General features: G+C 38.4%; 2 protein-coding genes across 2 annotated transcripts; both read right to left on the bottom strand.

Moving 5' to 3' along the window:
• Nucleotides 1-9,658: 9,658 nt before the first annotated feature.
• Nucleotides 9,659-12,658, bottom strand: LOC125860882 (uncharacterized). The gene is made up of 6 exons (XM_049540919.1): nucleotides 11,985-12,658; nucleotides 11,664-11,905; nucleotides 11,367-11,579; nucleotides 11,124-11,213; nucleotides 10,279-11,049; nucleotides 9,659-9,905 (listed from the first exon to the last, which is right to left on the bottom strand). The coding sequence occupies exons 1-3, from the start codon at nucleotides 12,259-12,261 to the stop codon at nucleotides 11,406-11,408; spliced, it is 693 nt and encodes a 230-aa protein (XP_049396876.1). The 5' UTR covers nucleotides 12,262-12,658; the 3' UTR covers nucleotides 9,659-9,905; nucleotides 10,279-11,049; nucleotides 11,124-11,213; nucleotides 11,367-11,405.
• Nucleotides 9,849-11,384, bottom strand: LOC125854229 (uncharacterized). Its single transcript, XM_049533726.1, has 5 exons — nucleotides 11,367-11,384; nucleotides 11,124-11,213; nucleotides 10,951-11,049; nucleotides 10,279-10,605; nucleotides 9,849-9,905 (listed from the first exon to the last, which is right to left on the bottom strand). The coding sequence occupies exons 1-5, from the start codon at nucleotides 11,382-11,384 to the stop codon at nucleotides 9,849-9,851; spliced, it is 591 nt and encodes a 196-aa protein (XP_049389683.1).
• Nucleotides 12,659-14,551: the final 1,893 nt, after the last annotated feature.

Raw genomic sequence — 14,551 nt, 5'->3', positions numbered from 1 at the left:
GTTTCGTTAAAGATCGTCGTGTTTTCTTCGGGGGTGATCCCTATTAAGGTATGTGAGTTCATAGTGTTGGGTTGGTTCTTTCCCCCACACGCCAAGCTCTGTTAATTTCGATAAAAGATTGATTATGTTTGATTGAAGTTGTTGGTTCGAATTATTGAAGTTGTAGTTGTCTTGTGTTGTAGTTCTTGTTGGTTTGGTGTATGTTTCCGGTGGTGTTTTTAAGTTGAAACTAGTGTATGTTAAGGGTTTTGATGATCCTAAGTGCTTGGGGGTTGAAGCTTTAAATATTGGAAAGTTTAGAGTTGGAGAAAAGGAGGAGAAAAGTCAAGTTTGCGGGGAAAAGAGCTGGGGCGTCGCGCCAGCCAGCGCGCCCCAAGAGGGACTCTGAGGTCCAGCCCCCTGGGGACCCCCCCTACCAGAGCCCCAACCAGACCTCTATGAAGTTTGAGGTCTGGCGCTCCGCGCCTCTCAGAGCGCCAATCTTTCCCATTCCTTCCCCACTTTCTCATACATGTTCCCTAGTTGTTTCCAACACCCCAAGGTACATTTAAACATCAAGAACTCATCCATAACGTGATCAAATACCTTGAATCCATGATTCCAATTCAAGGAGAGTAAGTTCCCAAGTCAAGGGAAGTTAAGAGTTGAGTCTAGAAGTTCAAGAAGGGAGTCAAATCAAGTCTTTAAATCTTTCCAAGAGTCTCTGTTGAATGTTTTAACTTCATTTTAAGGCTCAAGTTTCAAGTTAAGTTAAGAGTTTAAAGTTGAGTTCATTTCTCAAAAGTTGTTAGGGAACTATGTATTCCCAAAGAAGTTTCCAAATGTTTTTACATTTGAGTAAGAAAGGAACTATGATTCCAAAAGAGCCTTTGGGCTAGTTTTCAAGAAAAAGGAACATTGTTTCCAAGTGAGCCTTCGGGCAAAGTTTTGAGTAATTATCTAAAATAAAGAAAGATGTGTTTAAAACACTTATGAGCTAAGTATTTTTGGGAGTAGTCTTGAGCACCAAATTAGGGACACAAGTTCATAAAAACTCAACTCTCCATAAGAACCATGCGCCAACATGGGAGTTAACGAGTCATACTTTTTAAATGAACCCGTAAGATTAAGCTAGTGGATCCACTTAGAAAAGTTAGCTTTCTATATCACGGCAAGGTATAGGATGGTCTTTGGGCAACGTGAGGTAAAACGTTGTATCACCACTAGGGCTCAGAGTGGTGATTGTCGGTTGAAAGAGTCCCCACTAAAGTTATATTACTTTTATATAAGTAAAGTTGAGTTGTTATTGTTTTATCTTTAACAAGCTAAGTTGTTTACACTATTTTGCAAGCTTTATATATTGCATGTGTCGTATTTCTTTATATATTGAGTTCAGTTATTCATGAGTTGAACAGAGCCAAGGTAAGAGTTCCTTGGTTCTCCTTCCATGTTTAAGTTGTGGTTTAGCTTTCCAGCTCGCATACTCGTACATTCAATGTACTGATGCCAGTTGGCCTGCATCTTATTATGATGCAGACACAAGTACCCTGGGTCAGCATCCGGTTCGCCGTTGATCCAGTTGAGTACTTCAGAGTCAGTGGTGAGCCTCTTTGCATTCTGGAGGACTCATTTATTTTGTTCCCTCAACTTTTGTTTTATTAGGATGTCGTGGGGTCTGTCCCAACATACATCTCAGTATTTTAGAGGTTTCATAGACAGTCAGTCAGTTGGTTTGGAGTCTCTCATCTATGTATATATGTAAATATTCTAATTTGAGACTCGAGTTGCCTTTTTGGCCAGATTTTATTTCAGTCACGTTATTTTAAAACCTTGCACTGCATTGTGTCTTCCGCTGAGTTAAGAAAGCCAGGCCAAGGGTTCGCTTGGGGGCCAGTAATGGTCTTCGAGTGTTAGCCACGTCCAGGGTGTAGGCTCGGGGAGTGACAAACTTGGTATCAGAGCAAGTTCAAGAGTCCTAGGGAGTCTATAAGGCCGTGTCTGTAGAGTCCTAGTTATCGATGTGAAGCGCGCCACATCTATAATTGGGAGGCTACAACATTTAGGAAGATTTCTCATTTCTTTCACACTCATCTCGTGCGTTAGAGTTGATCTCTAAAAAGTTTCTCTCTAATCCGTGCTTACGCATGTTTCAAATAGTCATGCCTTCATGAAGAGTTGGCAGAGGGCGTCTTCCTAGACGTTATGTTGATGAGCAAGAGTTACCTTATGCCACGGGAGTGCAACCGCAATGGGAAGTTTCTAATGCCGAGTTCAGAGAGGCAATTAGAATTCTGAGTCAAGCTATAACTACTCAGATTGATCAGCAAAGGGGAGTTCGACAGAAATGAGCTGACACTTCTAGGATTTGTGAGTTCTTGGGGATGAATCCTCTAAGTTTCATGGGTTCAAGCACTACTGAGGATCCATAGAATTTTATTGAGAAATTGAAGAAGATTTTTGATGTGATGCACGTGACAGATACTGAGCGGGTTGAACTAGCTGCGTATCAATTGAAAGATGTTGCTAGAACTTGGTTCGACCAATGGAAATGGGGTAGAGTTGAGAATGCACCACCTACGAGTTGGGCCAGTTTTAAGGAAACTTTCTTGGGGTGTTTCTTTCCTCAAGAATTGAAAGAGGCCAAGGTACGTGAGTTCCTCACACTTAAGCAGGAGTCTTTGAGTGTTAATGAGTATGGTCTGAAGTTCACACAACTCTCCTGTTATGCTCTGGAGATGGTTGCAGACATGAGAAGTAGAATGAGTTTGTTCGTTGCGGGATTGTCTCGATTGTCGAGTAAAGAAGGTAGGGTTGCAATGCTTATCGGGGACATGGACATATCAAGGTTGATGGTCTATGTGCAATAAGTTGAGTAAGAAAAGCTGAGGGACAGAGAAGTGTTCAGAAATAAGAGAGCTAAGACCGGTGATGAGTTCGGGCAGCAGAAAGGTAATGCGAACCGTCCGTCCTTTCAACAAAGGCAAAGGGACCTGTTCCATCATCTGCTAGTGTACCTGTACCCAGAAATAAAAGTCAGTACACTGGATAGAGTTCGCAGAATTTCAGAGCTGGACCTGCACAGTCTCAGAACAGTGTGGCACAATGAAGTAACCAGGTTCTTGCATGTACTAGGTATGGTAGAGTCCATCCAGGGAAGTGTCGTCAGGGCCAGATGGGTTGCTTTAAGTGTGGGCAAGAGGGTCACTTCATGAAGGAGTGCCCAAAGAATGAGCAAGGTAGTGGAAATCTGGGCAGTAGGGCCCAATCTTCTTCAATTGTCCCACCAGACGGGATTGCACCTAGATGAGCTACTTCTAGTACCGGTGGAGGAGCAAATGGCCTTTATGCTATCACCAGCCGCCACGAGCAAGAGAAATCTCCGAATGTTGTCACTAGTAGGATCAAAGTCTTTGCTTTTGATGTGTATGCTTTGCTAGACCCAGGAGCAAGTTTTTCTTTTGTAACTCCTTATGTTGCAAATAAGTTTGATGTTCTTTCTGAAAGACTTTGTGAACCCGTTTGTGTTTCTACACCTGTTGGGGAGTCTATTCTAGCAGAAAGAGTTTATCGTGATTGTCCTGTTTCTATCAACCACAAGAGCACCATGGCTGATTTGGTTGAATTAGACATGGTAGATTTCGATGTCATTCTAGGTATGGATTGACTTCATGCTTGTTATGCATCGATAGATTGTAGAACTCTAGCAGTCAAGTTTCAGTTTTCGAATGAGCCAGTCATAGAATGAAGTAGCAGTTCAGCAGTGCCTAAGGGTCGTTTTATTTCGTACCTTAAGGTGAGAAAGTTAGTCTGAAAGGGTTGTATCTATCACTTAGTCTGAGTTATTGACTCTAGTGTTGAGATACCTCATTTGCAGTCAGTTCCTATAGTAGGAGAGTTTCCAGAAGTGTTTCCTGATGATCTACCCGAAATTCCTCCTGAGAGAGAGAGATAGAGTTCGACATAGATCTCATTCCAGATACTCGCCCTATCTCTATTCCGCCGTATAGAATGGCACCAGCTGAGTTGAAAGAGTTGAATGAGCAGTTAAAAGATCTCCTAGAAAAGGGTTTCATTCGACCGAGTGTATCACCTTGGGGTGCTCCGGTCTTGTTTGTGAGAAAGAAAGATGGTTCCCTTAGGATGTGTATAGATTACCGCAAGTTGAATAGGGTTACCATCAAGAATAAGTACCCTCTTCCGAGGATTGATGATCTTTTCGTAAGCTACAGGGTGCCACTTGTTTTTCGAAGATTGACCTCAGGTCAGGCTATCACCAGTTAAGAGTAAGGGAATGTTATATTCCAAAGACAACATTCAGAACCAGATATGGTCAATTTGAGGTTTTGGTCATGTCCTTTGGTTTGACCAATGCACCAACAACTTTCATGGAACTTATGAATAGAGTCTTCAAACCTTATTTAGATGTGTTTGTTATCGTTTTCATTCATGACATACTAATCTATTCAAGGAATGAAGAAGATCATGCTAGTCATCTTAGACTAGTCCTTCAGACTTTGAAAGATAAGGAGTTGTATGCCAAGTTCTCTAAATGTGAGTTTTGGTTTAAGTCTGTGGCGTTCCTAGGCCACATTGTGTCCGGTGAAGGAATTAAAGTTAATACTCGGAAAATTAAAGCAGTGCAGAATTGTCCTAGACCCACATCTCCAACAGAAATTAAGAGTTTCTTGGGATTCGCTGGCTATTATAGAAGGTTTGTTGAAGGGTTCTCGTCTATTGCATCTCCTTTGACAAAGTTGACTCAGAAGACAGTGAAGTTTCAATGGTCTGAAGCTTGTGAGAAAAGCTTTCAGGAATTGAAAAAGAGGTTGATTACAACTCCAGTTTTGATCTTACCAGAAGGTACTCAAGGTTTTGTGGTGTATTGTGATGCATCTAGAGTTGGTTTGGGTTGTGTCTTAATGCAAAATGGCAAGGTTATATCTTATGCCTCTAGACAGTTGAAGGTTCATGAGAAGAACTACCCAACCCATGACTTAGAGTTGGCGGCTGTAGTGTTCGCTTTGAAGATATGGCGTCATTACTTGTATGGTGTGCATGTTGACATATTCACTGATCATAAGAGCCTTCAATATGTGCTTACTCAGAAAGAGCTTAATCTCAGACAGATGAGGTGGTTAGAATTACTTAAGGACTATGACCTGAGTATTCTTTATCACCCAGGTAAGGCTAATGTTGTTGCTGATTCTTTAAGTAGGTTGTCTATGGGTAGCACCGCCCATATTAAAGAAGAGAAGAGAGAGTTAGCAAAAGATGTGCACAGACTGGCACACCTGGGAGTCAACCTTATAGACTCCACTGAAGGGGGAATACAAGTGAAGAGCAGGGCCGAGTCATCACTAGTGTCAGAAGTGAAAGAGAAACAAGACCAAGATCCCATTTTTCTTGAGTTCAAGGCAAATGTTCAAAAGCAAAAAGTATTAGCTTTTGAACAAGGAGGAGATGGTACTCTGAGATTTCAAGGTAGATTGGTAGATGGACTCCAAGAGAGAGTGATGGATGAAGCTCACAGCTCCAGATATTCCATTCATCCAGGTTCCATGAAGATGTATCGTGACTTGAGAGAAGTTTATTGGTGGGATGGCATGAAGAAGGGCATTGCAGAGTTTGTTGCTAAATGTCCGAATTGCCAACAAGTGAAGGTTGAACACCAAAGGCCTGTTGGTTTAGCTCAGAGGATAGAACTTCCAGATTGGAAATGGGAGATGATCAATATGGATTTCATCACAGGGTTGCCAAGGTCTCGCAGACATCATGATTCTATTTGGGTAATTGTCGACAGAATGACAAAGTTAGCCCATTTTCTACCGGTAAAGACTACCAACTCAGCAGAAGATTATGCCAAGTTATATATTCAAGAGGTGGCGAGACTTCATGGAGTCCAGTCTCCATTATTTCAGATAGAGGTGCACAATTCTTGAAATCTTTTCAGAAAGACTTGGGTTCCAAGGTGAACTTGAGTACTGCCTTTCATCCTCAGACTGATGGGCAAGCCGAGCGTACTATTCAGACTTTAGAAGATATGTTGAGGGCTTGTGTGATCGATTTCAAAGGTAATTGGGATGATCACCTACCTCTCATTGAGTTTGCCTACAATAACAGTTATCACTCCAGCATCCAAATGGCTCCATACGAAGCTCTTTATGGGAGATGATGTAGATCTCCTATTGGATGGTTTGAAGTTGGTGAAGCAGGGTTGATAGGACCAGATTTAGTTCACAAAGCTATAAAGAAGGTGAAAGTGATTCAAGAGAGATTGAAAACGGCACAGTCGCCAGAAATCCTACACGGATGTTAGGAGAAGGGCGTTAGAGTTTGAAATAGATGATTGGGTATATTTGAAAGTTTCACCCATGAAAGGGGTTATGAGGTTTGGCAAGAAGGAGAAACTTAGTCCCCGGTATATTGGACCTTACCGCATAGCCAAGAGGATTGGCAACGTTGCATATGAGTTGGAGTTACCGCAGGAACTAGTAGTAGTTCATCCGATATTTCATATCTCCATGTTGAAGAAGTGCATAGGTGATCCTTCATTGATCCTGCCGACTGAAAGTTTAAGGATCAACGATAGCTTATCTTATGAGGAGATTCCTATGCAAATTCTAGACCGTCAAGTTCGTAGGTTGAGAACAAAGGATGTAGCCTCAGTTAAGGTCCTTTGGAGGAACCAATTTGTTGAGGAAGCCACTTGGGAAGCCGAAGAGGACATGAAGAAGAGATACCCATATCTCTTTGAATCCGGAGGAAATGTAGACCAAGGTACTAATTTCCTTCTTAGTGCTCTTTAAATTTTAGTGAGCATGTTGTTGCTTGTTGTTGTATACATGAATTGCTTGTTGGGTGTTTGAGTTTGATGTTACACCCTCAGCCTTGTTAGAGTATTCTTATTCGAGGACAAATGTTCCCAAGGGGGAGATATTGTAACATCCGACAATTTGAAATAACTATGAAGAGGCTTAGAATTGGAAATTTTCATTTTTGGAAAGAATTTAAAAATCTTGAAAATTTGGCTAAGTGTGGAAAATAATGAATTTTTGGCCAACTTTGAACAGTTATAACTCCTAGCTCAGGATGATCTAGGTGTGGTTCCAGTTATGGTTGCAAAGTTCGTGGATTGGTCTTTCCAACGCCATCGAGTTTGCTCGTTACTGAGTTCGTATGAGCGAGTTATGCCCTTTGAAAGTTGGGCAATTGGAAGGGAATCTGTCCGGAAAATTGTAAGGGCATTTTGGTCTTTTCCCTAGCCTTTTATTTTGGATATATATGAGTGTGTTGGACTGATTTTGATCAGTTTTTCTCATTTTTAAAGAGTGAAAGTAAGGGTTTAATAGTGAAGAGGAGAAGAAGAGGAAAAAGAGAAGATCAAGCTAGGTTTCGTTCAAGCTAGGTTTCGTTAAAGATCATCGTGTTTTCTTTGGGGGTGATCCCTATTAAGGTATGTGAGTTCATAGTGTTGGGTTGGTTCTTTCCCCCACACGCCAAGCTCTGTTAATTTCGAGAAAATATTGATTATGTTTGATTGAAGTTGTTGGTTGAAATTATTGAAGTTGTAGTTGTGTTGTGTTGTAGTTCTTGTTGGTTTGGTGTATGTTTCCGGTGGTGTTTTTAAGTTGAAACTAGTGTATGTTAAGGGTTTTGATGATCCTAAGTGCTTGGGGGTTGAAGCTTTGAATATTGGAAGGTTTAGAGTTGGAGAAAAGGAGGAGAAAAGTCAAGTTTGCGGGGAAAAGGGTTGGGGCGTCGCGCCAGCCAACGCGCCCCAAGAGGGACTCTGAGTTCCAGCCCCTGGGGCGCCACCCTTACCAGAGCCCCAACCAGACCTCTATGAAGTTTGAGATCTGGCGCTCCGCGCCTCTCAGAACGCCAAGAGCGCCAAGCTTTCCCATTCCTTCCCCATTTCTCATACATGTTCCTAGGTGTTGTACCTATGTTCCCTAGTTGTTTCCAACACCCCAAGGTACATTTAAACGTCAAGAACTCGTCCATAACACGTGATCAAATACCTTGAATCCATGATTCCAATTCAAGGAGAGTAAGTTTCCAAGTCAAGGGAAGTTAAGAGTTGAGTCTAGAAGTTCAAGAAGGGAGTCAAAGCAAGTCTTTAAATCTTTCAAAGAGTCTTTGTTGAATGTTTTAACTTCATTTTAAGGCTCAAGTTTCAAGTTAAGTTAAGAGTTTAAAGTTGAGTTCATTTCTCAAAAGTTATTAGGGAACTATGTATTCCCAAAGAAGTTTCCAAATGTTTTTACATTTGAGTAAGAAAGGAACTATGATTCCAAAAGAGCCTTTGGGCTAGTTTTCAAGAAAAAGGAACATTGTTTCCGAATGAGCCTTCGGGCAAAGTTTTGAGTAATTATCTCAAATAAAGAAAAATGTGTTTAAAACACTTATGAGCTAAGTATTTTTGGGAGTAGTCTTGAGCACCGAATTGGGGACACAAGTTCATTTAAACTCAACTCTCCATAAGAACCATGCGCCAACATGGGAGTTAACGGGTCATACTTTTTAGATGAACCCGTAAGATTAAGCTAGTGGATCCACTTAGAAAAGTTAGCTTCCTCTATCATGGCAAGGTATAGGATTGTCCTTGGGCAACGTGAGGTAAAACGTTGTATCACCACTAGGGCTCATAGTGGTGATTGTCGGTTGAAAGAGTCTCCCACTAAAGTTATATTACTTTTTATAAGTAAAGTTGAGTTGTTATTGTTTTATCTTTAACAAGCTAAGTTGNTAAACACTCTTTGTAATTAGTCAAAAGTGTCCGATTGTGCAACAGCTAAATTATGTGTTATCTTTATTTTCTTATCCATGTTAAAGAATAAAGAAAAAATAATATTCAAATTAGGTGATCAGCAACGCTAGCAGATAAGATAATTTTACATGGAGACGGCCGAGCCGAGTTATTGTGATAACGAAAGTTAATGCGTTAGTTGCCACATTTATTTAAGATAAAACATTTTGTATGAACTCATATATAAATTAGGCATAATACATTTAGAGGGGATTTGAATTGGCTTAAAAGTTGGTCAAACACACTTTTAAATAGTTTTTGATTTATGAAAGTGTTTGAAAATATAAAAAATTAACTTAAAATGAGTCAAAAAGAACTTAAAAAAAAGTTAGTAAATGTTTGCCACTACAAAAAAAACATGGTTATTGCGACGGTTTTTTATAGGTAATACGGCGGTTTCAAACCGTCACAATACAATATAACGACGTTTTACGAAACTGTTGTAATCTCGTCTGTCACAAACATTTTACGACGGTTTTTAAGAAACCGTCGTAATATATATAAACCATCGCAATATTCCTTTGTTAATGCGACATTTTAGAAACCGTCGAAATATATATATATATATAAACCGTCGCAATATTCCTTTGTTAATGCGACATTTTTTGTTGTATAGAGCGGCGGTTTATAACCGTCGTAATTGTAAAAAAAAAAATTATATATCACGACGATTTGAAACGCCGCAATGATCAGTTCATGGCACCATAAATAATCATGTATTCTAATTTTGTCAATTCATATTTGCATCCTATTTATTGCACCGTATATTTAAATTTGTATAATTAGTAGTTTTAACACAACATAAAAGATCAAATGAGCAAAATATTCATCATATTAAACAAAATTACTCCAAAATTACATCATCAAAATACTAGTGTTATTCAAAGCTCTAAAATTACATCATCAAAATACCAATTTCAAGTGTTACTCAAAACTTCAAAATTACATCATCAAAATACTAATTTCAAGTGTTTTTCAAAAAGAATATCCAAAAAAGATACTAAAAATGATTTCCAGTTTATACTTAGTCCTCCATCCTTTTTACTTTCATCTGAAGATTCTAATCGATGGTTGGTCCGATTGGTGACTGATGAACACCACTTTCTATATCTGATGCCTGCAAAAATAAAATAAAATATATTAATTTGACAAGAAAGCTGATGATCATATACTCCAAAAATATATGTATCAAAGAATGAATACAAGTATTCATACAACCCACTAATTATTTTGTAACGGGGGCAGCCTATTGTAAGGATAGTAACAACATTATGGTATTTTTTTACCCAGAACAGGTAAAATGCTATTCAAAAACAAATTGGTATTTATTGTGAATCGAGACAAGAGAAACTTTGCACCCCCAAGTCTGTGAAGGCAAATCAGAAATGACTTCGTAGCACCAAAGAGTACGTAAAGAAAGAGTTAAGACTCTTAGATATGTTCTTAAAAAAAGAGTGCATATAAAACATAGATGTTTATAATGGTCATACCTGTGGAGGAGGTGGAAATAAGTGAGCAAACTCTTCAGGGATGTTTCCTATGTTCTTTTGATATAAGCTGAGTAGCACATTTAATTGTGATTTCATACTCGTCATCTCTTGCTGCCACTTTGGAGTTGGATTGCTAGAGCTAGATGAACTCACATTAACATGCATAAATCTCCGAGATGTCTGTTTGAATGCCATAGTTGGAACAACACCCAAGCCTAACCTTCGAACACGGCCTGGATGTTCGGGACCGAGTACTATGCGAAGTGCATCACTAGGTGAAACTTCGAGAATACTTTCTCGCCTTTGACTTCGAATTTCTTCAATTTTCTCATGTGTAAAAGAAAAACAAGCATACTATTGTTGTCAAATACTAGTTGATGACTCTATGAAGATAGAGGGACCATGTATCTTCGAATTACAAATTTCCAGATTGTACAATTTGGTATTGTCTTCAAATGCTATTGTCTCTGATTCACAAAAAGCAACCCATTAAGAAGAAGGGGCAAGAACAACAGGTTGTTGTTGCTGCATGGTAGAATTAGTACACAGAGGAAGACTAATTTTTGGTCCTCAATAACACAATTGAATCATTAGTCTTTTTTGCTATGTCACCATAACCAGAAATCTGATTAAATTGCTACTCGAGTAATCATATATAAAGAGAATACTTACCCCAATCTCTCTAGCCGCCTCAGTTACATAACTTCCATCCTTTCTCTTATGAGTCTCAGTCCACATTTTGCCTCGATCAACAGCTTTTCCCTTTGCCATCTAAAATTTTCAAATTGTAAGACATTAATAATTAATTAAGAATATATTTATCTAAGAACATTGTATTAAACTACCATTTCAGCTCTTCTTCTAGCCAAACTCTTAGCACCTCCGGTATGAGGAATTTGATTTTGTCGAATTTGTTGATTCTTCTTGCAAAGTTTCTACAGGTTAAATTGGAACAATATGAACAGTTAACTTCAGGTAAAGAAGAAATATGTGACAAAAAAGAAGAAGCAGTAGAAAGTAAATAAACGGTCACAACAATGGCAGAGAAGAACAAGCAATAGAAAGAAAAAAAAGGAAGAACTAAGTACTTGTGTTTTCTCGTCCATGCGATAATTGACAAACAGTGCCTATTGATCCATGGGTATGCCATTCGGAGATTTTCTAATGATCTCTTCTTTACTCAATAATGGATTTTTCGCAGCATGCCATAATTTATGCCAGTGGTCCTTCCACTTTTTGTTAAGATTACTGCCAGCCCATTTTTTTGCTTTTTGATGATCAATCATAAAGAGAAATCGAGCCTTCAAAAAGCAAAGTTAGTTTACTGCAATTTTACATATATAACTAAAGATTAAAGCTAAGCAAAATAATTAACAAGGAAGTACCATTAGGATTTCATCAAAAACACGATCCAAGTAAGAATCTGGCATGTCTGGCCATTCTTTAAAGCTGATTGGAAAGTACAGAGCATTTGTGGCAAGCTGCCCCATAACTCCTGCAATTATGCCGGCTGCTTTTCCAATAGGTACAGCATATTCATCGCATTCTACAATTATCCGCAATCCCTTTTCCATGTTATGGACATCCCTGATCTTCATTCTAACCGTTTTTGTTACTTGATGTTGATCTAACACAAAATATGATCAAATTTACATTAGTTGCTAAGAAGGTTAAAAATTATAATAAAGTTTATCATTTGTATGTACCTATAACATCGACAAACCAATCATGATTGTCTTCGTTGTCTTTACGTGTAGTTGGCTTTGAAGAAACTCCATCGAAAGTATATGGAACGACAGATTGTGAAGAATCTCCATCAGATGATGAAGATGGAACATGTTGACTTGTTTTTGATTGTGATGATGAAGATGAAGCTTGAGCCTGAGGTTGAAACAGTGATGACTGTCCTGGAGCAAGAGAAGAGCTCGCCGCCGATTTGAACATATTTTTATACTGATTTTGCTTCGGCATCTCTGCATACATATAAAATAAGTTGTAAACTTGCACATATATAACCAATTTCAAAGACAATTAAGATATAATCAAGATAATTACAGTAAATAAAATTAGCATGATTAAAAATAGGAAGCTTGGAGAGCTAATGAAAAAAAGCATAAGAAATAACAGGTATCCGATAGAAGTTGAATACGATTGAATAGTTCAAAACAAAACTAACTGAAACTTAATTAATGAAATAAAATAGCTAGGTAAGAAACTCAGAGAAATCGAGAAGTGACTCTAATCTTAAACAAATCTAGTCTTGCATTGGAAGTTCCTCAGCTTCATCCTCCATACACAAATTTAGATCATTAACATCACCAAAGAATTGATCCAAGTCTTGCACGGGAAATTCAATCTCAAGAACTTCATTTTCTCCTTCTCCCATATCATATAAGTCTCTTGGCTTGAAGTGAACAACTGTACTCNCTTAAAGAATAACTTCCAATTAAAAAATGAAATTTTAATTACCTTTCAATAGCATACATCCACCGATACTGCACTGGACCCCCAAGTTTTGCTTCAGCGACTAGATGACAAGTCAAATGAACCATGATTGTAAAGAATGTGGGAGGAAATAATATTTCTAAGTGGTTAATAGTGTGAACATATCGAGACTGCAGCTTGTCAAGGTCTGACAGACTTAAGTTTTTGGCACATAGTTGTCGAAAGAACGAACTCAACTCCATTAGCACGGCAGTCACCTTATCAGGTAAAAATTTACGTATTGCAATTGGTAACAACTGTTCCATGAGAATGTGAAAGTCATGACTCTTCATTCCAAAGATCTTTCGTTGTTTCAAATCAATACATCTCGAAATGTTGCTTGCATATCCATCAGGCATTTTGACTTTCTTTAAAGTTCTCAAAAATACATCTTTCTTATAACCATTTTTCTTTGTATTTGAAATAGTAAACAAAGAAGGCTTATAATTTCCATTCTCATCTAGCCAAAGTTCTTGTCTTATACCCATTTCTTTAAGATCCTTTCGAGCTTGAGGATTGTCTTTTGATTTTTCAGAATCACTAAGCAAAGTGTATATCAAATTCTCACACACATTCTTCTCAATGTGCATAACATCTAAATTATGACGCAACAAGTTAGATTCCCAATAAGGAAGGTCAAAAAATATGCTTCTCTTTCTCCATTGTCTCGATTCATCTTTAACAAGTTTTCCTTTAGCTCTTTTGCGCTTATTATTCATCTCGGGTTTTTTCCAAAATTAACTGGAATGCCCTCCATTTGTTTCAAGATGTCTGATCCTGATAATGTAATTAGTGGCTCCCGTTGCTCGATTTTTCCATTAAAACGAAGTTGTTGTAATCTAAACCGATGACCACTTTCAAGAAAACAACGATGTCCCATAAAACACCATTTTCTACTATGAATCAACCTATAAGAATCTGTAGCAAAATTACATGTGGGGGCAAGCAAACTCAGTGTATGTGTTCCATCCAGATAAGTTACCAAGCCTGGGAAAATCACTAATTTTCCACATTAAAGCTGCACGCATTTTAAATGTTTCTTTTTTTGAAGAATCAAATGTTTGCACTCCATCGTACCACAATTCCCTCAACTCTTGGATAAGAGGTTGTAAGTAGACATCTATGTCATTTCCTGGCATTTTTTTCGTGGAATGATCATTGAGAGAATGAATGAAGATTGCTTCATGCATTCCCAAGGAGGACGATTGTATGGAATAAGAATCACTGGCCAAATACTATAGGTTGTTGACATTGCTCCAAAGGAATTAAAACCATCACTAGCTAGGCCTAGCCGTACATTTCGAGGGTCTGTAGCAAATTCAGAATGAAGCAAGTCAAATGTTTTCCAAGCCTGAGAATCCCTGGGATGTCTCATCAATCCATCATGGTTACCCCGAAAAAAATGCCATCTCATAGATTCAGCAGTTTTAGAGCACATGTACAGTCTTTGAAGCCTTGGCTTTAGTGGAAATTAATGCAAAATCTTTGCAGGTTGCTTTTTATTTTTATCTTTCCATCTAGATGTCTTGCATTTTTTGCATTTGGGCAAGCATGTATCTTGGTATAATTAAGATCAAGTTTATTGATGGTTTTCTTGGCCTCATAAAATGAAGCAGGAATCTTGGCATCTTTAAAGGCATCTTTTAACAATTCCAATATCATACCCATCGCTTTGTCAATCATTCGGCACAAACACTTTATGTGATACAATCTGATTAGAAAGGACAATTTAGAATACTTCTTACACCCTTCATATAATGATTGCTTGCCATCTTCAATCAATTCAAAT

Source organism: Solanum stenotomum, chromosome 1, assembly GCF_019186545.1.
Source record: "Solanum stenotomum isolate F172 chromosome 1, ASM1918654v1, whole genome shotgun sequence".
Taxonomy (NCBI): domain Eukaryota; kingdom Viridiplantae; phylum Streptophyta; class Magnoliopsida; order Solanales; family Solanaceae; genus Solanum; species Solanum stenotomum.
Note: the sequence above shows the minus strand (reverse complement) of the source record. Positions and strands in the feature narration are given on the sequence as shown.

Bases quoted from the DNA above. Each gene is read 5' to 3' on its own strand.
- LOC125854229 (XM_049533726.1), bottom strand. The intron at 11,050-11,123 runs GTAGTTTAATAC...TGAAAATTTTAG, and splicing joins CTAGAAGAAGAGCTGAAATG to ATGGCAAAGGGAAAAGCTGT. The intron at 10,606-10,950 runs GTAAGTATTCTC...TTTACACATGAG, and splicing joins AGGCGGCTAGAGAGATTGGG to AAAATTGAAGAAATTCGAAG.
- LOC125860882 (XM_049540919.1), bottom strand. From the start codon at position 12,261: ATGTATGCAGAGATGCCGAAGCAAAATCAGTATAAAAATATGTTCAAA. The intron at 11,906-11,984 runs GTACATACAAAT...ATTTTGTGTTAG, and splicing joins TTGGTTTGTCGATGTTATAG to ATCAACATCAAGTAACAAAA. The intron at 11,580-11,663 runs GTACTTCCTTGT...TGCTTTTTGAAG, and splicing joins TTTTTGATGAAATCCTAATG to GCTCGATTTCTCTTTATGAT.